General features: G+C 46.5%; 1 protein-coding gene across 1 annotated transcript in view; it reads right to left on the bottom strand.

The window, feature by feature from the left end:
• Positions 1 to 25,958, bottom strand: part of ARHGEF11 (Rho guanine nucleotide exchange factor 11) — a 111,815-nt gene that overhangs the window by 25,120 nt on the left and 60,737 nt on the right. The window contains exons 2-17 of the mRNA XM_082667487.1: positions 25,281 to 25,313; positions 24,092 to 24,106; positions 23,674 to 23,762; positions 22,585 to 22,683; positions 19,055 to 19,104; positions 18,652 to 18,709; positions 17,900 to 18,078; positions 16,983 to 17,054; positions 11,247 to 11,366; positions 9,506 to 9,551; positions 8,816 to 8,892; positions 7,204 to 7,341; positions 3,994 to 4,068; positions 3,687 to 3,788; positions 2,494 to 2,592; positions 911 to 953 (exon numbers count right to left, since the gene is read on the bottom strand). Of these exons, the coding sequence (XP_082523613.1) occupies positions 911 to 953; positions 2,494 to 2,592; positions 3,687 to 3,788; positions 3,994 to 4,068; positions 7,204 to 7,341; positions 8,816 to 8,892; positions 9,506 to 9,551; positions 11,247 to 11,366; positions 16,983 to 17,054; positions 17,900 to 18,078; positions 18,652 to 18,709; positions 19,055 to 19,104; positions 22,585 to 22,683; positions 23,674 to 23,762; positions 24,092 to 24,106; positions 25,281 to 25,313 (1,295 nt within the window). The remainder of the gene's footprint in view (positions 1 to 910; positions 954 to 2,493; positions 2,593 to 3,686; positions 3,789 to 3,993; positions 4,069 to 7,203; positions 7,342 to 8,815; positions 8,893 to 9,505; positions 9,552 to 11,246; positions 11,367 to 16,982; positions 17,055 to 17,899; positions 18,079 to 18,651; positions 18,710 to 19,054; positions 19,105 to 22,584; positions 22,684 to 23,673; positions 23,763 to 24,091; positions 24,107 to 25,280; positions 25,314 to 25,958) is intronic.

Here is a 25,958-nt window from a genome sequence, read left to right as displayed (position 1 = left end):
GTCCCGAGGCAAGGACAAAAACATTTTCAGGGTGTTCTACACTCCATTAAGTGGGGAAATATTAAAGTCCCTCTCTGGATGTGTCCAGACTCTGCTGCCCTCTGACATCATGTGCAAACCTCTGAGAGGCTCATTCTCCTTCCACTGACCCAGGGACAGCTCACAAGGCTGAAAAAGGCAAGGAAACCCAACTCCCCACCGGAAACTGGAAGGTGTCTCTCCTGTCCCTACATTCACCCTCTGCCTGTGCCCATAAGCTTTCCTATCATCTGGGCCTGTAAAGTGCCTCTTTTCCAAGGCAGCTTCAAACTATTACGTCTAGAAAGCTCCCATGATTAGCCTCTCAGACTAATATCCTCTTTCTACCACCTTCCTCAGCTCTTCTAGTCGTGGCTTGAGAGTGAGACGGGAGCAGAGCAACTGCCTCGTTCCCTGCCTCCTCACTCTGTGTGAGTTGAGGAACTCACGCAAACGAAACCAAAAGAACAAAAATACTCCAGAGATCCTGACTCTCAGGTGGGGTGGAGTGAGGCACTGGTTTCTGTATTTTTAAAGAAGAATTCCCCAAGGGATCCTGATGCTCGACCAGGCTTAGGAATCCAATTTCCTCTTTGTACAGATGAGCCGACTGAGGCCCAGAGAGGTCACATGGAAGGTTGGTAGGAACGACCCCGCTCTCCTAACCAAGCCTTGTCTCCCCGCGACAAGCTCCCAGGCAGGGTCCGTTCTGTCTGTGCTTGTCCATAAGCTACCGCGAGGAGTTCTGGAGGAACTGTCCCTATTTCCCCCTATCTGAGAACAGCTGCCCAAGGCAGGGACTATGTCCCCCCGACCCCCCGCCCCTTCCCGAGGGCCCAGCACAGCAAGGCGGACACCAAGAGGAGACTAACCGTCCTAGGAGCCAACTTACCAATTTCAGCCTGTAACATCTCTGGGACCTTCACTCTCAGAGGCTAAAAGACAGAAGGGTGGGGGCAGAAGTGGTGAGATCCACACACCCCGGGGGATGTGGGAGATACTGTGCAGAGGCAAGGAGGGCTCCAGAACACTAGCTTCTCTCCCCCTTTCCCTACACTACCCTACCCTCCATTCACCTCTCTCCAGCTGAATTCTAGGCTCGGGATTTGAGAAGTGGAATCTGAGGTGGCAAGGCAAGCTGGGACTCTACTCCGAGGGTGGCACCTGTACTCTTCCCACTCTTACTTCAAGGACGTCAAGAGGCATGGAATGGAGAGGTTCCCAAAAGTGGACTGGTACCAATTTAGTAGCATGGGAGAAATCTTGATGAGGCGATTTGATGGGCTTCCCCGCTCCTTTACTCCCAAGGGAAAACTGGCCTCATGTTACCAAGGCTTCCAGTGAGCACAGCGCCTGGCCTTTGCTTTATGGCTACCTACCAGCTGGACATTGCGGCGGTTCCGTAACAGCCAACAGGGAACAACGGGCAGCTCTAACCTCCTTACTCAAGACCCACTGAAGGGGACAAAAATAAAAATCCTGGGGAAAAGCCGTTTATTCCCCAGTCTCATTAGTCCTAGTAGCTTACTGCCGGATGAATAAAGTCATTTTGGAATTAGTTTAGTTGATCAGATTAGGAAGTCTAAGATGGGAACTGCCCTCTGCAGGCTGAGGTGCTGCCGCCGGGGGGATCCCTGACACATCCCTGGGAGCTGTGTCCAGAGGCAGCGTGCTCATCCACCCCAGACACTCTGGGGTCCCCTCCCTCTGAACCCTGCCTCGGGGCAGTAAGAGCACGTCAGGCTGAACTTCAGAAATCTGGGCTCGCCTCTTGGCTCACTGATTTCTATCATCTGATGTCTCTGGGTCTCTGTTTCTGCACCCCAGGGATGGGCAAGGCAAGGAGAGTTGAAGGGAACCAGGGCATTGATCCAGGGGAGAGTAATTAGGACTTGGTGCAAGTTCTTTTTCTCCAAACATTTCAGAGAGAGGCAATGTGCACTCTACCTTGCTACATGTGGGCAAAAGAGGTCCAGAGAGGAGATCAGTCTTTAGAGTGGAGCTAGGAACAGAATCCAGGAATCCTCTTTAGGAACCTGTCTCCAGGGACCTCCCTGGTAGTCCAGTGGTAAAAAATCCTCCTCCCAACGCAGGAGACGTGGGTTCGACCCCTGGTCGGGGAACTAAGATCCCACATGCCGTGGGGCAACTAATCCCGCGTGCCACAACTACCGAGCTCGCACGCCTCAACTAGAGAGAGAAAACCCACCCGCCACAACTAGAGAGAAGCCCACGCACAGCAACAAAGAGCCCGCACGTCGCAACAAAAGATCCCGCATGCCTCAGTGAAGATCCCATGTGCCGCGACTAAGACCAGATGCAGCCATAAAAATAAAATAAATATTAAAAAAACCCAAAACCAAAAAAAACTGTCTCCACTCGGCCTGAGTGTTTTGCTTAGTTTTTCCTCTGCCTCTGAATGGTCAAACAATATAATAAAATTGAAAATTGTAATCCAGTCTATGACTGCCTTACCGCATTTTTCTCTAGGAAAATATTCCAGATGTCTTTTCCCAAGCTTCGGGAATCCTTGGGGTTTGTTTGCTGATAAACTTCTGCACACAAGTAAAAAAGCTGGGAGAGAGAAAATGGATTAGAGCAGCGATTCTCAACCAGGAGTGCTTTTGCCCTCCAGGGGACAGCTAGTAATGTCTGGAGGCATTTTTGATTTATATCTGGAGAGGTGCTACTGGTATCTACTGGGCGGAGTCCAGTGATGCAGCTAAAGATCCTGCCGTGCACACGACAGCACCGCACAACAAAGAATTCCAAAGGTCAGTGGTGCTGAGGTTGAGAAACCCTGGCTTAGCACGTTTCAGAAACCTGTGGCAAGTCATCCCCACCCCTTGGCGCGCGCACACACATTCCCCCAACGCAATCTCTCCTCAACGCTGTATCCTCTCCACACTTGACATTTTGTCTTGTACTTGTTTATCTGTTGTTTTAAAGGGTTCAGGTGTTATTTCTCTTTGTGCTGTGCCTCGTCTTCATTCAGGAATGCTTCTGAGATACCAGCGCTTGGGATGTACATGCAGGTGTTCACTGAACACCTGTTGAGCAAACGGATGCTGACTCTGGCTTCTAACAGTGGTAGCCCCGGAAAGGAAGAGCCGCAGTGCATGCCACGGGCAACAAGTTTATTCTGGAGAACATGACAGCAGCCTCTCTCCTTCATCCCCCTTCCTAAGCAGCTGAGCAGAACGACAGAAACTGGCAAGGCTGCTGGCTCTGGGCACTGTCGCAGAGCACCCCGACCTCCATCCCGTCACGATCTTCCTTGTCATCACCTTCAGACTGAAGACCTTTTACCACCTTCCCCCTCTGCCAAGCTTTCTTGCAGTAACACTGTATACTTGCAAAGGGCTGCTCTCTCAACTCCCCACTGTCAGTCTGTATCCACCTTCATTCCAAAAACCTAGAAAGACCATCTCCTCCAAGCAGACCCAGAACGACAGCTTTCTTGGCCCAGCTCTCCTGTTCCTCCCTGTGCTATCGATGCAGTTAGCAGTGAAGAATCCCTTCCACCTAGGTTGCACCTTCTTTTCTGTTTTGTCTCTGTCCTCGAGATGCCTGACCACGCCCATGGATCTGACTTATGACATCTAGAGAGCAGGGACAGAGGCCAAGCACAAGGAGGTACTCAATCGAGACAGATACTTGCGACTTACCAGTGGACTGGGGTCCGCCTGAGAGAAGATGTACCGTAGAAAAACCCCCAGGTGAGCCGGCCGTGACTTAAGTTTCTCAAAGTCCTGGAATATGATGTCGCTCTGGAAGGCAGAAGGATGGGCAGGGCTGGGGGGCAGAGAAGCACTGCCTGCCCCAGCTCAGCCCCCATGCTCCCTGCCTGCCAGGGCTGATAAGCGCGGCCCCTCCCGTACGCTCCCTCACAGCTGGTGCCAGTCCAAGCGCTTCTAGTCCAGAGCAGCAGGTACGAAAGAGAATGAGGAAAGGAGAAAATCAGGAAACTGTTACCTCGTTGTTGAAATAACCCGGGTCATAATCTTCCTCTGGGCCAATAATTAAAGGCTTTGGGCTTTGATCTACAGCCTGGGGGAGAGAGTCGAGTTGTAGAGATGAGAGGTCAGAGGACAGGGATCCAGCCCCCTCAGTGGAGTTTGGTTAGTGACAGCATGGCACTGAAGTGGAAGGCCACACGGGGCTGGTAAACACCGGCATCTCACTACCACCCCCCAAATCTCAGAGAACAGAAAGAATGACTTCCACTTGCAAGAAGGCAACTGCTTCTGGGTGGGGCAGGGCAGACTCAGAGCAGCCTGGTCACATGACGTATGAAGATGGGAAGTGAGAGAAAGTGCTCTCTTCCTGTTTGTGAAAGATCTGAGGAGGGAGTGTCAGCCCACAAAATAAGAACCTAGAGCTTCTGCTGGACTGGTGGGCGGGGGCTCTGTTCTCCTCAACAGACCGCCCCCCACCCCAAAAACACGCCCTCCAAACCTAGTGTCTTCCACAGCGCTCCTTTACAGTTACGGTGTGCCCTCTACCCCTGCTGGAGGAGAGCTTTGTGGTCCATCTCTGCCTCCTTGAGCAAAAGGGAATGGAGCTTTGCCTTCTCCAACACCGTCTCCATCATCTTCTCTGCCTGCTCAAGAATCTATGGTAGATTCCCCATTTCCAGTCTAAAATCCAAGCTTCTCAGCTTGGCTTTCTCTCTTTCCCCCTTATGCCATCGATTAGGTCTGATGAGAGAGTTCATACCGAATAAACGTTTTAGACGCTTCACTGGACAAGCCTTTCTCCTAAAGGTTCCTTGAGCTTTCAAAGATTTCCTACAAACTATATTTTTCACTCAATGCACTCTACCCCATTTGCAGTGATTCCTCATCGAGGACTATTGCTCTGGAACCCATCTGGAGGAGGCACTTCTCATGCCCACTTTTTCTCAGGCCCAAGACAGCCTCCTATTCCACCTCCTCAAGGGGCTTTTCCTGACGGTTCCTCCCTGACACACCTCACTCATTTTTGTTCTCCTGGGTATTTACAGACTCTATGCTCAGAATGACTGAGTATAGAACTCGAGAGACCCAGGATGCATCTCAGAGATCAGAGTCTAGCACTCACTTATAATGGCATGCTGGAAGTTGCAGAGTCAGGCCTGATGCGCTGGACCTGAATTCCTCAGACGCATTCTGAGTATCCTCCTCTCCCCTAACACCTTAGTCTCTGAATCCCTTGGGATCCAGGATGCCCAGGGGGTGTGGGGTGATCACTTCTGTCTCTGCTTGGCTCTCTAGTGAAACCTGAAAGCACTAGGTTGTTGCTTGTTTGGGCGGGAGGATTTATTTTTTTAAAGTCTTTACAAACATACAGTTTTTCTGATTGCAAAAGCAGAATATGTTTATCATAAGAAAATCAAACATTGCAGAATTACATAACAAAGTTCGAATTCCCTATGATTCCATCCCCCAGCTGCTGCAAGTTTCATGGATAGTACAGGTTTCCACCTTTGCTCTTACTAACAGATTATTATTAAGAAACTGGAACTATACTATATTTGCTCTTATCACTCAAAAATAACAATTTAAATAGTTTTCAGAAGTTGAAACAAATTCAGAGAAGGAGGAAAAGGACTCCAAGACCAATTACTCTACACCTGCCTCTATTAGCCACCTAAATGAAAACCTCCCTTAAGAACACCATGTGGGGGCTTCCCTGGTGGCACAGTGGTTGAGAGTCCGCCTGCCGATGCAGGGGACACGGTTCGTGCCCCAGTCCGGGAAGATCCCACGTGCCGCGGAGCGGCTGGGCCTGTGAGCCATGGCTGCTGAGCCTGCGCGTCCGGAGCCTGTGCTCCGCAACGGGAGAGGCCACAACAGTGAGAGGCCTGCGTACTGCAAAAAAAACCCAAAAACCAAAAACCAAAAAAAAAAAAAAAAAAGAGAACACCATGTGCACCTGACCCTGCCTGGCAGCCTGACCTTGGCCCTATAGTACTACTAAGGGGGAGTGGTGGTGGTGGTGGTGGAGGAGTGGGAGGGGTGATCAAAGAGCATCTAGGACAGGAGGCAGCCCTGCACTGGGGCTCAGGAAAACTAAGTTCTAGTCTGATGCTGCCATTAGCAAGCTGAGTCCTTGAATGGTCCCTTAGCCTGTCTCTGCCTCAGTTTTCTCACTGAATGAAGGTTCTAATGCCTATCTCCTTTTCTGGTGGTAAGAATTAAATGAGATTTGTTCCTAAAAGATCTAGCACAGCAGCTGGTACACTAGGCATTTTAATACATGTGAGATCCACTTCCCTGCCTTTCCCCCTCCAAGATCTGAAAGTAACTAAACTCTATCCTATGGGGAGAACTAGCGCATCAAACGGCGTATGATGTTGGTTTTAATATAATGGCAAATTTCCTTTAAAAAAAATTTAAGTTTTAAAAAGTGAGTTAGCTTAAAGAAAAATATTAAGTAACATTATATAGTTGGTATGAGGATATGGAAAAAAAATTATGGTGGTAGCAGATGAATTTTAAGAAACACTGCTTTACAAAACTCGGAGCTTTCTTGCCACTGTCTCTAACAAGGAATGACCTAACCTCTGCCTGAACAATGACAGGCAATTCCCGGGCTCTCAAGTCAGCCCATTCCATTGTCTGATAGCTCAGGTTCTTTGCAAGCTTTTTGTATGGAGCCAAAAACTGTCTTCCTGAAATCTCCCCTGGACCTAGTTCTACCCTTGAAAGCAGTGGCTTTCAAATCAGGCTTTGCAGAACCTTAGGGCTCTGGAGAAGTGCCCCTGAGGTGGGGGCCGAGGTGGGGAGATTGATTAGGAAAAGTCCCAGATAGCTGAGCATTTATTTGTTTTCTGTATTAGGGTACCAAATAATAAGATTTTGCTCAAGAAAAGGACTTTGCTAAAGAAAGAGAAGATTGAAAATTAGTGTTCTGGAGAAACACTGAACCAACCTATTTCCCATTCTATACAGACATTAAGAGAAAGACCAGCGATCTGCTCCTTGGACATCACTTCCCTACAGATGCATTCACGGACTCTTCACCCAGAAACTGAGATAGCCTTACTTCCATGTATGCATTTAAACCATGTTCTTCCTTTACTATTTGTCCTCTAGTGTCTATCTCAAAACAGGGTTTAGTCTGATCGTTCAAGGCCACGTATGGGTAACCCAGTTCTGAAAACAGGGAAAGCAAAAGCGCACGGTGGTTCTGATCACTCACCTGGTCACCGCTGGGGGGAACCAATGCATCCGAGCCCTGCCGCCTGTGGTGCTGGGCCACCCGGGCCATGATCACAGGGGAGGTTCGAGGACTGTCTGGCCCAGGGTCTGACAGTACTGAGTTCCGATTCACCAATGACTAGAGGAACAGAGAATTCTGTGAGAAGAAAACTCGTCCAGGGACTTCCCTGGTGGCTCAGTGGTTAGGAATCCGCCTGTCAATGCAGGGGACACGGGTTTGAGCCCTGGTCCGGGAAGATCCCACATGCCTCAGAGCAACCAAGCCCGTGTGCCACAACTACTGAGCCTGCGCTCTAGAGCCCGCGAGCCACAACTACTGAGCCCGCGTGCCTGGAGTCTGTGCTCTGCAACAAAAGAAGCCACCACAGTGAGAAGCCCACGCACCGCAAAGAAGAGTAGCCCCCGCTCACTGCAACTAGAGAAAGCCTGAATGCAGCAACGAAGGCCCAAACGCAGCCAAAAATTTAAAAAAACCCCAAAAAACCTCATCCAGAAGACCGTCAGGGCTCTGCTCGTTGGCTAATAAAAGTCCAGTACTTACTCTGTGCCTGACATTATACTAGCCCTTGGTTATGTACCACCTTATTTAATGCTCACAATAGCCCTTTGAGGTAGAAACTATTATTCCTCCCACTTCTCACACAGGGAAACTTAAGACTTGGAGAGGTTCTGGGACTTGCTGAAGGTCGAATAGTTAGCAATGTGGTGTTCCCTGGATGCAACCTGGGCAGTCTCAACCCACTGCCCACTAGGCTGCATTGCTTCCAGATGTGGAGCCCGCAGGGGAATGTCAACTGTGGATTATTTAGGACCCTCCTCCCCCTTCTTGGTGTCTTTCTGACATACTGATCCTTCCACGTACATTCATCATCTTCCCACGAATAGACAGGAGCAGTAAAGAAATAAAATTCCCGCTATTATTTAAAATTAGGTTTTAAACATGTTTTCAATTACTTATTCATGTATTTAATTAAGCTGGCTAAGTAAATATTTTGCTCACACCATTATTACTTCTTCCATTCACTCTTATTTTTATATTGCAAGTTTATATTTGCAATTAATATATGCAGACCGAGAACACCTAGAAGACAACCTTTGAAGCCAAAGCCTGAAGTTCTTCTGACCACTCCAGAAAAGATAAGTTGTTCAAGTACAGAAAAATCTGTGACAAAGAAAGAGAGGCTGCCCCCTCCGATTACTCCAAGATGGTGTTATTCGCAGCCAGCTGGCAATGTGTTTCTGGTCCAGTCACTGTTTTAGAGAATTTTCGTCTCTGCTCCCTTACACTCAAAAAAGGCTTGCTACAGTTAAAGAAATGGCCTCTTTCTCCACCCGACTCTGTACTACAGAGTTGACGATGATAAAACAGAAGCCAGATTCGCTGATCTTGAGTGCAGGATGCAACTGAACCCCCTTTTTTTGGATCCCAGAGCAGAATGACTAAAACCCTTAGAACTGGAACTATACCAGAGGGCCACAGATGACAGGCCAGAGGCCTTGGTGTAAGCAGTGAGCACAGAACCTTTAGGTGTTCAGAGAAGGAAAACTGAATGTATGGTTTTAAAAGGGGCTCCCCCCGCTTTGGCACTCACCTCGCCGAGGGAAGGAAAGCGCTCTGTGCCAGAGTCCAGGCCACTGTCCCCCTCCTGGGAATCCAGAGAGAGTCGGCCTGAGAATAAAGGAGTTTACACAGTGAGGAAGGAGCTGTGGCCGGGGGGAAAGAAGGGCCTTTATTCTGGGAACCTGTGCCCAGGGCAGGAGGGCGAAGCTGCCACCTGCCTTTCTTTCCCAGTTTCCCTTCATCTCTCTTACACGACTCCCCGAGAACCTCTAAACCTAGCTTTTACCTACCTGTACACCTGAGCCCAGGCAGTGTCACCTCCTAAAATAATCCTCCATAGCTCTACCTTGCAACGAGTGCTAGCCCTCAAGCTCATCCCAACCCTCTTCTGGTTCCCATCCATCTCCTCTTATGACAGCATCTCTTGAGCTCCTAGCTGCTAGGTGCTGGTAGGCATGCTGTTGTCTGGACCACCATCATTCTAGTATTTTCCTGGCACTTATCTATCCAGGGCTACTGGTTATACACTCATTTCTACTGAATAAGTTGTATCCAAGTTCCCTGTCACTGGTACTGCTTTCTCTCATTATTCTATTTCTCAGAGGCAGGTATATATTTTTTTTACCCCCTGAATCTGCCCCAAAGGGACGGGACAACAGAATAGATAAGCAATGTAGACTAGAGATGTGCCAGAGAGAAAAGGCGTGCTGACGGGACTCACCTTCTGATGATCTCTGGCTGGTGTCACCATATAGCGGAAGTATGTCCTAAAAAAGAAAGGTCCGGAGGGCGGACATATGCTGTGAACCTCTCCCCCTACTGTTTTCCTCCAATCAACCCTTCCCTCAGTCTCAGCAGATAACATCTGCTTACAATTAGTGGCCTCTTCTGCTTCATTGCCTGAAAAATGCCCCTTTGGAAGAGCTATTGCTTCATTTGTACAGTTTGAGGAGAATGGTGACCCCTAATGGTGAAAAGGGAGCTTTACTATTAGCAAAATTCTAAAAACTTACTTGATTTCTCACCCTGGACCTCAAAGCGTCTATTGCCTTAGTTGGGCTGGACACAGAAAGAACTTCCGAACTATCAAGGAGTATGAAAAGCTCTAGCAGATGGAAAGCTCTGCCTCTAAAGATCTTTGAAGACTGACAGGCGCTGGACTGGGGCTGACCAGCCATTTGTGGAGGGAATTATGTTGCCAGTGCTTTACTGTTTATGATGCACTCTAGTCTATATCTCACTGAGTTTTTCAACAACTCTGAGGCAGGTATAGTACTCCCATGTTATAAATGAGGAAACAGAAGCCCAGAGGTTTTAAGTAACTTGCCCAAGGTACACAGCCGGTAAACTATAAAGCCAGGGTTGGCGCTCAGACCCCTAGATTCCAAGCTGAATGTTTCAGACTCAACCACTTACAGAGCACACGAGCGCAGAGGCAGCGGCAGCAGCAAACATGCACTGGCCCCGTGCTGAGGGCATCCTTTAATTCTGACAATACCACTACTAGGCAGATCCTGCCGTAGCTCCATTTCACAAATGAGGACACCAAGGCTCCCAGGGGTTAAGTCACTTGCCCAAGAGTCTTAAAGCTGGTGAGCACTATAGCTGGGAGGTGAATCCAGACGGTCTAAGTCCTAAACCTGAGCTCCTATCAACCGTGTGATACCGAGAAGTCCTTCAGAAAATAAAAGTTTAAATTTGATTAGCCTGTGTTTCCCAGACTTTTTTGATCTGGATGTTCTGAAAGAGAAAGTAGATAATCCTCAAATAATTTTCTATTGGCTTTGGCAAATATTATTCTTGGAGATCTTAAAGTTTTTGGAGAGTTACTTATTTACCCAAAGAATTAAGGCCTGACGGAGAGAAGTAAGACACTAATTAATACTTATTAATTAATAAGTCCCTGACTAGAACAGATAAGGAAGTGCCTCCTCTCTGGGATTTCCCACAAAGTGTGGTTAGTACTGCTACAGACCCCTCTCAACTGACTGGAGATCCTTTACTTAGGCTGACTTTTAAAAGTGCTCGTACTTCTTTGAGAAGACCCATTACTGAAGGGAGAGGTGATGGGAAAAGCTACCAGATGAATACTGAGTAAAATTAGTGTCAGAATATACATCAGCTATGAGGAAACTACCCAGAAGGGGATGGATAATTAGGAGATTAAAGCCGACAGTCTGATTTATTTCATATTTATTTCTTTCTATTGCAACTGTAAGCTGCTGGAGGGCAAGAAACAGGCTATTTCTTTTTATGAGATCCCAAGTGTCAGGACAGTGCTCAGTCTCTGTGGTGCTATATAAAGAACTGCTGACTTGTTTCTTTGTAAAACACTAAACACTCACTGGCTCAGCCCTGCGGTCCTGTATGACTCGGGAAGCCTCCGTCCTAGATTTCTCCCTTATTCTCCCCTCCGTCCACCTGCACGTGCCCTTCCTAGAGCTACGCCTATCATCACTCACCACTAAGCCACCAGTCTCCTGCTGGATCTTCAGCTGTAACTGAGTGACTCGCCGCCGGGCGCCTTCGATCTGCTCTTCCAGCAGGCTGCCGGGGTTCCGGCTATACACCTCACAGATACGCTGGGGGGCGGGGGGGGGGCAAGGAGGACAAGGAGGAAGGGAAAAGGCAGAGGAGTGGTTAGTAGAGAATGGACGACTCACCAGTGGGGAGAGTAGGCAGTTATCCCAAAACAAAGAGGAGAGAAAGGAGATCTCTGCCTCCTAGGAGATACATGTTATTTCACCATCACTCAGGAGCAGAAAGAGGTATAAATGGTGAGAAAAAGAACACGAGGCAACTAGAGAAAGAAGACATGACACAAAGGCCCGTCCTAATCTGACCTGTTCTTAAGGCCTACTTGCTAAATGAGGTCTTCCTTGACTGCTGCCGAAGGGTTAGATATTTAAGTGACTGGCCAGACCAGCACACACAAAAAAGTGCTAAGGAGGAAACATACACACAGTGAGAACCACAGGAGATGAGAGGAAGAAGCACCCCCGTCCCCCAGCCCTGTAGCTGGGAATCACTCTGAGACTTATCTAGCATCCTCCCAGCATACGGCAGAGCACAGCATGCGTGTTTAGGGCTTGGGCTTTGCAGTCAGGGAGGCCTGGCTCTGAATTCTGGCTTACTAGCTGTGTAGACTTGGGCAAGCTTTACTACGTCCTCATGGATCAAATGGAGACGACGGTACCTGCCTTTGGGGATGGCTGTACGTTCTGAATGAGATTATGTATGGAAAGTGCTGAGCAGAATGTCTGGTGCATAATTACTTGACTGAATACATGGCAGCTATTATCGTTTTACTACCAAATGAAATGCTCAGTGAAGTTGGCGGGTTAAGTAGTTAAATAAAGACGTCAGGTGCACATTTTCTCCAAGATCGTCTGGGGCCATGCTTGCCGTCTCATCTTCTCCACGCCTCTCAAGCCCCCAACCCTCCTCTTAGTCTCTGCAGATAGTATCGGCTGGTAAGAGCTTTCCCAACTTTACTCCATTTCAAGGCATCTGCAGCCACCCTTTCCCTCTTTCTCAGAATAGAAACTCTGTCTAAATCTTCCACAAGGTTAGTGCCTCCAGCTGCCTCGGGCTCCTCCTGGGCATCGTTCACGTATCTCCAAAGTCTCCTCTTTCCAATGGCTCCTTCCCCTCACCCTACAAAAATGCTCGTTTCCTGTCTTAAAACAAAAACAAGCCACTACAACAAAACCTTTTCCATCAAGTCTGATTATTCTTCAAGCCACCGTCTTTTCTCTTTCCTTTCTCTTTCCTTTCACAGCCACATGTTTCCAAACAGGAGTCTCTATGCAGAGCCCAGACTTCGTAGCCTTCCAGCCACTCTTCAGCATACACAGCTGAGTTCCGCTCATCACCTCGCTCTTCCAAAGGCGAAATGACCCACTGGCTGAATCCAATGGTCTCTTCTTAGTCCTCATCTCTCCAGACCTCTTTAAACACCCACCTCCTCCAAATGCTATCCTCTTTTGACTTCTTAACTCAACACTGTCTTGGGTCACCTCACACCCCTCTCCCCAACCACAGCTTTACCCCCTCCTCCTCTCTTCAATCTAGGTGAGCCTTCAGCCCTGCAAACATTTACAGGGAGCTGATACACACCAGGCCCTGTGCCAGCTGTGCAGGAGGAATATGCAAATGTGGGCATGGTCCTGGCCTTGAAGGAACTTAGCCCAATAGAGGAGGACAAATAAATAATTAAAATACAAATACAACAGCAACTGGTGTGATGTTAGAGGTTGGTGCGGTGTGCTACAGAAGCACGGATGTTCCGAAATTCTGCCCTCAGCTCTCTCCTCTTTTCTGCAGTGGTGCCCTAGGTGACACCGTCTAGTCCCCAGTTTCAACTACCACCTGTATGCTGAGGCCACCCGAATCTCTATTTCAACCCAATCTTTTCTCCTGAGGTTCATCCTTGTTATCTCCATGCGCCTGGTGGATGATCTTTTTATCTGAACCTCCCATGGGTGCTTAAACTCAGTACATCCAAAGATCACCTTCACTCCTTTCCCCTAAACCCTGCTCCTCTCTTCCGCCTCACTCCATCAATGGTATCACCATCTATGTAGGCACACAAACTTGGGGCTATCTTTGCTTTCTTCTTCTTTACCTCCCCCTTCCAGTTGATATGTTCTACTGACCTGACCCCTGAGATGTCTCCCATTGCCAACCCTTTCTGTTCTTTTTTCTTTTGGCCACACCGAGTGGCATGAGGGATCTTAGTTCCTCGACCAGGGATCGAACCCATGCCCCCTGCAGTGGAGGCGCAGAGTCCTAACTCCTGGACCGCCAGGGAATGGAGGGAATTCAATGTGTCTCACATTGCCATCCCTCCTTCTGTTCTTACTCCTGCTGTTCTTGTTAAATCGGTCATCATTTCTTTCTTTTTTTTAAATTTCTCATTAACTTTATTTTTAAACTTTTTTTTCATCATTTCTTATCTACTGAAACAGCTTCCGAGACAGTTTCCTTATGTATCAATCCACTTAACACACTTTTCTAAAGAAAACTGATTTGAAGATATGATCACTCCCCTACTCAAATCCTTTGATCAATTCCCACTGCTTTCAGAATAAACTTCAAGCTCATCATGGTATTGAAGGCCCAAAGCACATTCCAGAGTGAAAAAGACTGAACCCAACTGGAATGTCATCTCATGAAGCCTCCTCTGATCACTGCATAATTAATTAATCCTTCTTTTGGGCTTTAATGGCATTTAAAAAATATTTTAAAAATTATTATCGACATATAATTCACATAACATAAACTTCGCCATTTTAAAGTATACAATTTAGGGGACATCCCTGGTGGTCCAGTGGTAAAGAATCCGCCTTCCAAGGCAGGGGACTCGGGTTTGATCCCTGGTCGGGGAACTAAGATCCCACATGCCACGGGGCGACTAAGCCCGCACACCAAAACCAAGAGCCGACACACGGCAACGAAAAAGATCCCGCAGGCCGCAACTAAGACCCGACGTAGCCAAAAAAATAAAGAAAATAAATAAATATTAAAAAAGAAAAGTATACAGTTCAGTGGTTTTTAGTATATTCACAGAGTTGTACAAACATCCCCACTATCTAATTCCAGAACACTTCTATCAACCCAACAAGAAAGCAGTCACTCCCAATTTCCCCTTCCTCCACCTCCTGGCAACCACTAATTTACTTTCTGTTTTTATGGATTTACCTCTTCTGGACTTCCACACAGATGGAATCATACAATATGTGGCCTTTTGTGTCTGGCTTCTTTCACTTAGTCTGTTTTCAGGGGTCTTCCATGTTAAAGCATGTATCAGTACTTCATTCCTTTTTATGGCTGAATAATATCCCACTTTATGGATACAACACATTTGGTTTATCTACTCATCAGTTAATGGGAATTTGGGTTGTTTCCACTTCTTGGCCATTATGCAATTAAGCAATGCTATTATGAATGTTTATGTACAGCTTTTATGCTTTGAACTCTCTTGGGTATATACTTTGGTGTGGAATTGACAGATTGTACGTTTAATATTTTGAAGAATTGCCAAACTGGCTGCACTACGGTGGGAGTAGATTAGGAGAGCGGATATGTAGACAAAATATAAACAAACATTTCTCCAACTTCTCCACATGCTCACCAATAACTGCTATTTTGGCTCTAGCCATCCTAGTGTGTGTGCAGTGGTATCTCGTAGTTCTGGTTAGCCTCTCCCTAATGACTAATGATATTAAGCATCTTTTCATGTGCTTATTGGCCATTTGTATGTCTTCTTTATTGGACTGTGTATTCAAATTCTCTGCTAACTTTTAAATTGGGTTGAGTTTTAAGCGTCTATTACATATTCTGGTACTAGACCCTTATCAGATATATGTGCTGCAAATATTTTCTCCTATTCTGTGGTTGTCTTTTTACTTTCTTGACAGTGTCCTTTGATGGATAAAAGTTTTTAATTTTGATGAAGTCTAATTTATCTTTTTGTGGGGGTTGTTTATGCTTTTGGTGTCACAGCCTAGAAACCATTGCCTCATCCAAGGTCATAAAGATTTATACCTGTGTTTTCTTCTAAGAGTCTTATAGTTTTTAAAAATAGTTTTAGCTCTTACATTTAAGTCTTTGATCCTTTTTTTTTTTTTTTTTTTTGCGGTACGCGGGCCTCTCACTGCTGTGGCCTCTCCCGTTGAGAAGCACAGGCTCTGGACGTGCAGGCTCAGCGGCCATGGCTCACAGGCCCAGCCGCTCCGCGGCATGTGGGATCTTCCCGGACCGGGACACGAACCCGTGTCCCCTGCATCGGCAGGCGGACTCTCAACCACTGTGCTACCAGGGAAGGCCCTTTGATCCATTTTGAGTTAAATTTTGTTTATTGTGTGAGGTAAGAGTTCAAATTCATTCTCTGCATATAGATATCCTGTTGTCCCAGAACCATTTGTTGAAAAGACCATTCTTTCTCCACTGAACTATCTTGACACTGTCAAAAACCAATTGACCACAGATGTATGGATTAATCTCTGGACTCTGAATTCTATTCTACTGATCTATAGGTCTATCTTTATACCAGTATCACACTATCTTGATTATTCTATGACTTGCATCAAAATGCAAGTATCAGCACTTATTATAGTGCAGTATAACTTTATCTTCATTCATCCATTGATATTCTACTGGATTATAAACTCCTTAAGGGAAAGATTCATCTCTCACTTATCTTTATAACCATTCTAACCTTTGTGCCTAGCACTGGCCCATGCCTCCACTGCAGCACACACACAGTACCTAGCACACAGCAGGAACTCAATGTTTGTTAAATAAATGAGTATATTTTCATGTCTTGGTGCCTTTGACCTATGCTGTCCATTTACCAGCGTTCTCTTCCTCATCTCTTTTGCCTACTGAAGCCCTATCCTTCAAGGCCCAGCTGAAATACAATCTTCTCAGTGAAGTTTCCCTCACATTTCCCATTATTAATTAACTGCTCTCTTCTTTGTTCTCTTATTGCAAGCTCTTTGTTCCTCCCACTCTCTTACCGTAATGTGAATTTTCCCCATGAGATTGTAAACATGTTGAGGGCAAGAACTGTCTAATCGTTTTAATCTCTGTATACTGTAGGAACTAAAGCAATGCTTTACAAACAGTGGGAACTTAGAAATTTGTTGAATTGAAATGAAGGGGCAAGGAGCCCATTGTAAGCCATGGCTGTTATAGGAATCTGGTTATTCCCGTCCAGCCAAATTAATCTTCTTCCTGTTCTCCCTGTGCATCATTCCCCAGGCCTGGAAATCTCTCTGCATCCCCTCCTCCATCAGCCTGGCCTGGCATTCACCCCCCACCCCCACCTTCCTTCCCTCTTATCCTTCCCTTCCCAGAACCTCTAAGATCAATTCCAACTGATTTTCCTCAGTTCTCATGTTCCCTCATTTTATTCTACCTGTCTCATCACTTGTTTGTCTTTTCTCTACATAGTCACCATTCTAATCTATTACCATAAGCTCTATTACCCTATTCACTCTATCCATCAAATTCTGCTTTAACAAATTCCACTGGCCTATGACAATTCTTTAGTAGGCCTGAAGTTTGACTTTTTAAGGTTTTACTGTGATAGGATATGGCCTGCAAATTAAGTTGTACACACTGGCAGACTGCTCTGATAAAGTATTATTTCATTAAGGCAATGGCCAATCTGCCCTCAGCAGTGACCTTACCTGTAACTCTTTTTCCTCCTGCCTCAGCATATTCCTAAGGATCTGGGTGGCATGTTTTTGAAATTCAGGATCCTAAGAATGGAAAATATGATAGTAGTGAGAATTGGGGACCAGATCAATAGCTTTTATTCTCGTCTACTAGCTGATTCCTGGTCAAGGAAAGCTATGAGAGTAGAGCCTAGGTCGTAAGAATGTTTTGTATAACACTCAGTATCTGACTGAAATTCAGTAAACATAAAATCTGATTTTGATTTCATTCCTAATTTCCTAGAAACCCTGGCTGTAATCACATCTGTTATCAATTGCTCTCTGAAGTCTCCCAGGACTTGCTGGTCGGTCTTCTTTCCAACCAGAAAATCCTGTTCCCTATTCCTATCTGCCTCCTGTCCTCTTTAACTCCTCACACAGGTTATCCTGGTCCTTGGGTTCTCTCCCTACTATTCTTGTCCTTTCCTGACTCTCTCCCCTACAGACTAGGCTCCATATTTCATTCCTCCAAGCAGCCTTTCTCCCCAGGAAGCCTTTTCCCCTACTCCTTGACTTATTCCACACCCTTGTAACAATGACTGGCAACAGTCTTTACAGATGCCTCTGACCATGGCTGGAGGTGTGCACCTTCTCCCCGACGGGGAGGAGAACTCTCAAAGGGCCTCCTTAGAGTCCTGCACACACACAGGAAACACACTGCATGCTGCTATCTGATAAACTGCATATGCACTTACATGGAAAGAGGACACTAAGGCATGGAGCACCCCTTTAATGCAGTTCTCATTTTGCTCTACTTTTTGATGGCCTTCATGCAGCTCTTTGGCTTGTCTCTTTCTGCCAGCCTGCCATTTGATTTAACCTGCTTTCATTCCAATGGGGAGCTCTTCAAAGGGACACCAGAATGAGAAGAGGAGTAGGCAGACCATTACCTGCAGAGGTTTGGGTCCTGTGATGCGCTGTGGAGGTGGCAGAGGTGGAGGGGGTGGTGGTGGTGGGATCACAGGGGTGACTCGGGGAGCTCCTGCTGGGACTGGGTCCTGCTGGGGCCCAGAAACACCAATGGACGAGGGTGAAGAGCCCAGGAGGGTCAGTGCAACATAGGCACCAGCTGGAGGAAGGCAAAGAGAGGCTTGCTCAAGTGGTATTGTTTTCAATAGCAGACATTCAAGGTACAAAGGAGGGGGTTCTCCCTTCTCCTTCCATTAAGCTTATAATTCTGCAGGTAAAGTTCTCCTCACTTTTAATGCCCCACCTGTCCTCTAATTCCTGTCCTTCCATCCTGCATCAACACAAGTATCCCTTCCTTTCCTTTCCTCATGCAGAGACCTCAACCAAAATCCCACCCGTAACTATGTGGGAGCTGCCTGCCCAGTCCCTTGTTTCCTGGGACTGGGAGAGGGGAGTGAGTGGTATCTGAGTGAGACCTGGTCTTAGTAGAATATGATCTAAAACATAGGGCAAAGATGGGTGGAAAAATAAAGATGTCGGATGAGAGACTAATAGTGTCTCCACTTGAAATGACAGTGGGGAACTGTGGTAGTCTACAATGATCAGGCCAAGAAGAAAGACTTCGGCTGCCTCACACGTCTACAAAGGAAGCCTCCTGGGGCAACGGGCCTGCTTCCACCCGTGCCCCATCTGATCCCCTAATTTCTTTCACTGTCAGCTCTCCCCAACTCACATTTGATAAGCTTCACCACTTCCAGATGTGAGCTATTGGTCACCATGGTGCCGTTCACCTGTTGGGGGACAAACAACATTATTGAGTTAATGGCAGTGGAAGCCCAGGGGATCCTTCTCCTGGTCAGTGGTCAATCGCCACTCCTTTAGGGAGCCATTTGTCAATGTTCTCTAGCATAGTAAAACATTACAGAAGCTTGGTCAGAGTCAAGAAGGGCCTAGAATATGGAACCCAGCTATCTTAGTCCCCAGTCTCTGTCACATTATACTACTCACTGTCATGGTACCACCCCCCTACTCAGTGGCTGATGACAGCTGGTACGAAAACGGAAGTGTGGAGGATGGCCAAGGCCAGAAGTGACGCTGCACCCCCTCCTCTGGGGCGGAGAGGGAAGGTCACTCACTTTGATGATCCGGTCGCCCTCTTTCACACCGGCTTTCATGGCTGCACCTCCTGTGAGGAAGGAGAAGGCCTGGTCAGCAGAGCCCCACGACCTTTCCAGAGGTGGCTGAATCTACACCAACAACCCTGTCAGGTCACCTTCCCCCTCAAATCTCTTCTCACCTCTCTGTGTTAAGTGCCTCAAATGCTGGGTGTACATCCTATTCTGCTCCAGTGACACAACTACCTTTGAGCTGGACTGGACTGTATAAGGACACATCTCTTGCTCTTTCCTCCACCTGGCTCAGAAGCCAGACTTCTCCTCTGAGAGCCAGGCCAAGGTGGCAGAGAGGCAGGGCCATGCTCTGGGGAGAGTAATGTGTGCTTTATTTGAATGTGTCTAGATGTTCCAAGGTCAAATAAGAGTTATTTCTATTATCCAGTGGGAAGAACGAGTTCACTGTATTAAATAATTGCTGAAGTAATAATCATTTTTAAGAGGAGTATGAGAAAAGGATTACAACAAGCGTTTTCAAACTGTGGTCCCTAAGCCCTGAGAAGTTCACAAGGATATTATGGGGGTTCCTAGCATTAAGGATGATAATGATCACTGCTTTATTTTCTGTTAAAAAATTGTTCTGGAGCTGCAGTGGTTTTGATCACCACGTACAGTCATCCCTCAGTATCCACCGGGGATTAGTTCTAGTACCTCCCACAGATATTAAAATCTGCAGATGTTCAAGCCCCTTACTTAAAATGGAGTAGTACACACCTGCAGGTTTCGCATCTGTGGATTCAACCAACCGCAGATGGAAATTTCAATCTGCAGCTGGTTGAATCCATGGATGCAGAATTCTCAGATGCGAAACTCGCGCATATGGAAGGCCAAATGTAGTTTTAAATAAGTTAGAGTCCTAGTTTAAGTTATACCCAGGAAGCATAAGAAACACTAATGATGAGATAAGTTCATGAGGGACTCCCCTGGGGGTCCGGTGGTAAAGAATCCACCTTCCAATGCAGGGGACTCGGGTTCGATCCCTGGGTGGGGAACTAAGATCCCACATGCCACGGGGCAACTAAGCTCACGCACCACAACTACCGAGCCCACGTGCCTCAACTAGAGAGTCCACATGCCACAACTACTGAGCCCGTCTGCCTCAACTAGACAGCCCACGTGCCACAACTACAGAGCCCACATGCCTCATCTACTGAGCCTGTGCACCGCAACTACTGAGGCTGCGTGCTCTGGAGCCTGCACGTCACAACTAGAGAGAAGCTTGTGTGCCACAACGAAGAGCCTGCGAGCTGCAATGGAAGTTCCCGCGTAATGCAACTAAGACCCGATGCAGCTAAATAAATAAATAAATAAATATTTAAAATACGTTCATTCAGAAAGCGTATTAAAAAAAAAAGAAAGAAAGAAGTTCACGAGAAGCATAAAAATTATGTTTCTTGTAAATCTGCCCCAAGATGATCCTTAAATCTGTAAGTTGCATTCATCTGATCAAAACAAAACTCCGACAAAGCACATCTAGATGTTTCTAGTCTGAAAAGAGAAATTACAGTGATGACTACATTCCAATTTGGCTTTTCAGTATTGGGACCCAGACTACCCTCACCTTAAGTGTGCTATTTATGGAAAAGTACTTGCAAGTAGCTTGAAAACTCTCTTTTACACTGTCATCTAGAAACTAAAGGTGGAGAGGAAAGAGCTATTTTGCCTGAATGTATGAAACACATGAGGTGACTTCTAATAACTTAGGGATTAAAAGAAATTAAACTTTTCAGAGTAACGGAATTAGAGCAGAAGTTCTAAACTTCAGTAAGCATGAGACTCACCAGGAGAACTTGTTAAAAAGCATATTCCTTGACCCCCTTGCTAGCAAGTGATTCAGTACTTCTGGGACTGGGCCCCGGAATGAGGATTTCAATCATCCTAAGGGCCTAGGTGATTCTGATGTAGGCAGAACACAGACTACACTTTGAGAAACAGTGAACTGAGAAGCCTAAAATCTGGAAAAGACAACAACTGCTTTGTTGCTCTTGTGATTTCAATGCCAATCCAAATGAAGTCTCTTCTTCTCTCCTGCCCGAAGTACTCATACATACACAGATTTTTCAAAACTCGTATTTTACTGCAAGCCATCATTTTGTTCTTTCCTCTCCAGGTCTGAGAGGAGGCAAAATTGGAAGAGTGCTGAACTCACACTTCACTGGAGGGGGTCCCCATACTTTTTGTATCAAACAGACCATAGAGGCAAAGTACAAGTTACTGGCAGTCCCACTTGCTCTGTCTCACCCTAGTCCAGGAACCTTGAGAGAATATGGAAGCAAAGAATAAAAGTATCTTTTCAGAGCTCTACCCTAGGATATGAAAAACAAACCTCTCACTGACAAAAGTTAACTACCAAACATAAGGAGCTATAATTATTTATATCCCTGTATGATCCACATACCTCATTTTGGTCATAAATTTGAAATACTCTTTTCACTTTTCCCATTAAATAAATCCCAAATATTTCTCCCAAATTATGTAAGTATATTTCCTTCCCATTTTGCACTGTTCTTAGTGGGAAAATGCTGGCCTGCCCCCTACCCCTTTCCTTGTACTCTTCTTCAAGCCTATGACGCACCACGTTGCCAGGCCCAATCCCACTGGCTACACTGAAGTTCACTCCTGTTACGGATACTTGCTTGTGTTAGGGATACTTGCTTCATACTCTCCCCTACTCCCATCTCCTTCCTGATCATCTTCTTCAGTCTGGGTCACTTAACAACAATGATTCTACCACCTAACATATGATAGTGCTTTGAAATATCTGAAGCTTTTTCACACATCACTGGTTACTCAATCGATTTGCTTATAATGCCCTCCCTTCCCACCAAATTTCTATCCTGCCAATGTGTTTTCCATGGCCATCTTTCAAACTACTCCTGAAATCCTATTTTCTTCTAAGGAGGCTTCCTAAACTGATCAGAAGGGAAATACTTAGCTTCGAACCACCAACTACCCAAATACAAACTTACAAACACCCTTTCCTCCCACGTACTGTCCAACACACATCTTTAGGTCATTTATTACTTAGTGTTAATATATCTGCAAATACATTTAGACCAGTGTGCCTGTCTCAACTGTGAACTGCTGCAGCACAGTGACCATTCGTGCACGGAGCAAGGTCATGTGAAGGTGAGAAAGAAGAAAGCGGGTCTTCGATTTCTCCACGGCATCTTCCAACCCAGGACGAGGAGCTCCCCTGGAGGGCAATCAGGCACCAGCCTGATGACCTGAAGGCTATTCTGCCATTTTCACACTTCCAACAGGGGAAACAAGCCTGGAGTGTGATCCCTAGAAATTCTGCCTGGAAGCTTAGCATTGTGAAGACTTCCCCAGATGCCCCTGGGGAACCAGTTCTAGAATGAATCATTCATGCCCCAGGATGCCCAGGCCTCCAGAGAAAGCACATGCAAGTCCTTCAAGTCCTATGGCACTGTCGCATACATGGTGGCTTTGTAAGAACTGTACACTGCAGGTGGCAGGGACGCAACACTCACCAGGCCGCACAGACTGCACCAGAACAATGCGATCCCCGCTGACGGTGAAGCCGAAGCCATGCTGGTCCTTTTGGATGATGACACAGCGTTGAACGAGACCTGGTGAGAGGTAAGGAGGAGAAAGAAGGGAGTTCGGTAGGAACTGTCATCAGAAAGTTAGTGCACACAAGCCAGACCAACCCAGGGAGGTCCCAGTGTGTTTCTTCCTCCAGAAAGCCTTTCCAGGTTCCCCAGACTTTTCCTGCCCACACACACTATTGCAATGCCTGCCTTCCTCAGGGATCGACAAAACCCGGTCATCTACTCTGTATGCTATACAAGAAATTCCTTTCTCTGAGGTGCTGAGATGTTTGTCTCTCTCATGTACGTCTGTCTTTTTAGGCCTGTTTGGGTGAGACTGGTCGAAGAAGGGGCATGGCCAACTCCAGCCTGAAGGCTAGTGTTACAGAGAAGCAGCCCTGGGATTGAAGCCTAAGTGAGACTGGAAGTTTTCCATCAAATTACGTCCAATGAATACAGCAGGTGGGACACCAGTGCTTGCTGGTCCTGCAGAGCTGGGTAACTCACGTGGGGTGACTGAGGGCTGGCCCCTTGTCAAAATCCAGGGAAGGATAAATGACAAGAGAAAACCCTGTTTGTCACACATACAACCATATGCAGAGCGTAGGAAAAAAGAAAGAGAGACTATAACTCCTAACTGACTCCATCCCTGTGGGCATGTACTAGACATCGTGCACGTCTGCAGGTATGTGTGACTGCTTCCTGTGATGGAGAAAGCATGAATTCTAGAGTTAAAACTCAACTGGTTTTAGGTCCTGGTTTTGTCTCCTACAAGCCTGTACACTTGGCAAATTTTTTAACCACTCTGTGTCTCAGTTTCTTCATCCATAAAATAGGTATGATAAAATCTACTTTCCACAATTGATAAAAGGACTGAATAAGGTAATCTGTATAAAACATATAACACAATACCTAGCACACATTATGAGCTCAATATAAAGGCTAAGTTGTTTTACATCTGGGGTATACAGATCTGTCTGTATGAGTAAACACCTCTGTGTCTATGTGTTAATGCCCTGAGAAGGTTACCTGTTGTCTCAGAGGTGTCGGAGGGTTGGCGGTGGTGGGAAGGGGACTTGCGTTCAGGTGCTGAATCTCCCAAAGACAGGCTACTTAACCTGGAGAAAGAGTAAGAAAAGCACAACAATGAATTGGGCAGGGAGGGACCAGCCTTGTAGCAGAAGGAAGCTCTGTCAAAGGGGCCCTGAGTCTTGGGTAACAAGAGACCGACCCTCTCACCCTGTAACCCGCTCAATCTGGTGGGAGATCAGCCACATCTACCCCACTGGCAACATCACCTATCTGGAATCCTAGGTTGGCAAGGCAAGCATGATCTCTTTAATACCCAGCAAGGCATGAAGGGAAATAGCCCTTCCTGGAGTCAGGAGACAAAGAGACAATAGCAAGAACAGGGTGTGAACAAATATACATGCTTGTTGGGTCTTACCAGGCTGCAATGGGGCTGATGGAACAGAACGGAGGCAGCAGAGAAAATGAATGCGAGAAAAAGACAAGAAAAAAACAAACAGCTAGTTAGTTTTAGGTGATGATTTGTAAGGAAGGGGGGACTGGAAGGCAAGGATGGGAGGGTCACAAACACACAGAAGCCTGCAGGGACACAGCAGAGGACTGCAGTGGCTGTATCAGAGACACTCTCACTTTAGCTTCGTCTCTTCGTCCCTCTCCAAAACAAGTGTCTCTAGGAGGGTAACTAGGCCTTTAGTTGGGTAATTGGCAACTTTACCTGTTGGATAATTGGCAGCTTGTACCCTGTTCTAGAAAGGAGGCGTACAATGATGACCCAAGCCTCTGAAATTCCATTTATTTTGTGTGTACCATGGGAGAACAGGAATCTGGTCTGTTTGCTGGTAGTATTGCAACCCCATTCCTACAGCCAGCTTGAGGCACCCTGCTTAGAAACTATTAAGGCCCTACAACCTCAAGGTACCACGGATCACCAAACCAGATCGAATAATAGGGCCCCTGCAGGAACAGGAGAAGCTCAGATCATTGCTATGCCTCTCCTTTTCAGAAAAGTGTACAAGTTGCCAGTTCCTAATCAATAGTTGCTGCCCCTCCAGAAGGTGTCTCCTATTCGTATCTAGCAAATGACTATGTAGAAGGGGCTTCATGTAAGCACTGTGTGCAGTGACAAAACACTGCCAAGACTCTAAGTGTTCATAAGGGGTGACTGGTTAAATAAACTGCAGTATATCAATATAATGACACAGTATTCAGTCATATAAAAGAATGAGGGGGCTCTTTACATATGATAAGGAATAGTCTCCAAGACATGCTGTTGAGTGGAAAAAGGAAGATGCAGAATTATGTAGACGGTAAAAGAGAAGGAACGATTTGTTTATATGTTTGCTTACATATATATAAAATGTGTAAAATACCTCTGAAAGGGTACAAAAGAAAACATAGATCACTGGTTGCCTCTGAGGAAGGAAACTGTGCCGGGGAAAAGGGATGGAGTTGGAATCTTTTCCTTATCTTCTTGTTTGTACCATTTAAATTCTGAGTCATGTGAAGGTACTAACTATTCAAATAATAAATACAACACAGTACAAATAAATAACTTTTAAATTTAAAAGAGGGGTCTTCTTCCCCCTTCACCCTGGCACCCCACTTACCTGGACAGGTGAGACTGCTTTTTACTGGCTGATCTTTGGATCAGAGAGAGAAGGACATCAAGGAAGAAGAGAGCGTGGGGCCCAGGAGAGAGTGACGCAGGAAAGGAGGAAGCAGGGAAGAAAAACGAAACAAGACATAAACCAGACAAGACACTGGAGGTGGTTGGTTTAAAAGAAAAACCACAATCAAGCTAAGAAGGACCCGGGGTGGAAACTGGCCAATGCAGTAGAACCACCTTACTAAAATGCAGATTTACCTGTGCCATTTTGCTGATTAAAACCTTTTAGAGCTTCCCCATTGTACTTGGGAGAAAGGTCACCCTGTCTTCAAGCGAAGCCATTAGGCACAGCATCGAAAAGGAAGTACTGCCTGATGCCCCTCCGCTGTCTCCCACAGCTCCCAGTACCTATCCTTACTGCATACAATCAGTGGAGCTGCTTGTGCGCTTGTCCGTAGGGCCGTAAGGTCCACGAAGTCAGGGTGGTCTTGTTGATCAGCACCCCCGTGCCTGACACAGTGAATGCTCCGTCCTATTTTTGGTCCCTGCTCTTCACTGTTCTTTCTCTTGCCATGGTTTCCGGCTCCTGTCTTTGCCCATACTGTTCCTTCTTCCTAGATATTCTTCTCACTCTACTCCCCATTACTACACCTGGCAGCCAGACAAGAAGGTGAACTTC

This window comes from Grampus griseus, assembly GCF_964374135.1.
Source record: "Grampus griseus genome assembly, chromosome: 1".
NCBI lineage: Eukaryota > Metazoa > Chordata > Mammalia > Artiodactyla > Delphinidae > Grampus > Grampus griseus.
The sequence above is the reverse complement of the archived record's forward strand: the minus strand, read 5'-3'. Positions and strand labels throughout refer to the sequence as shown.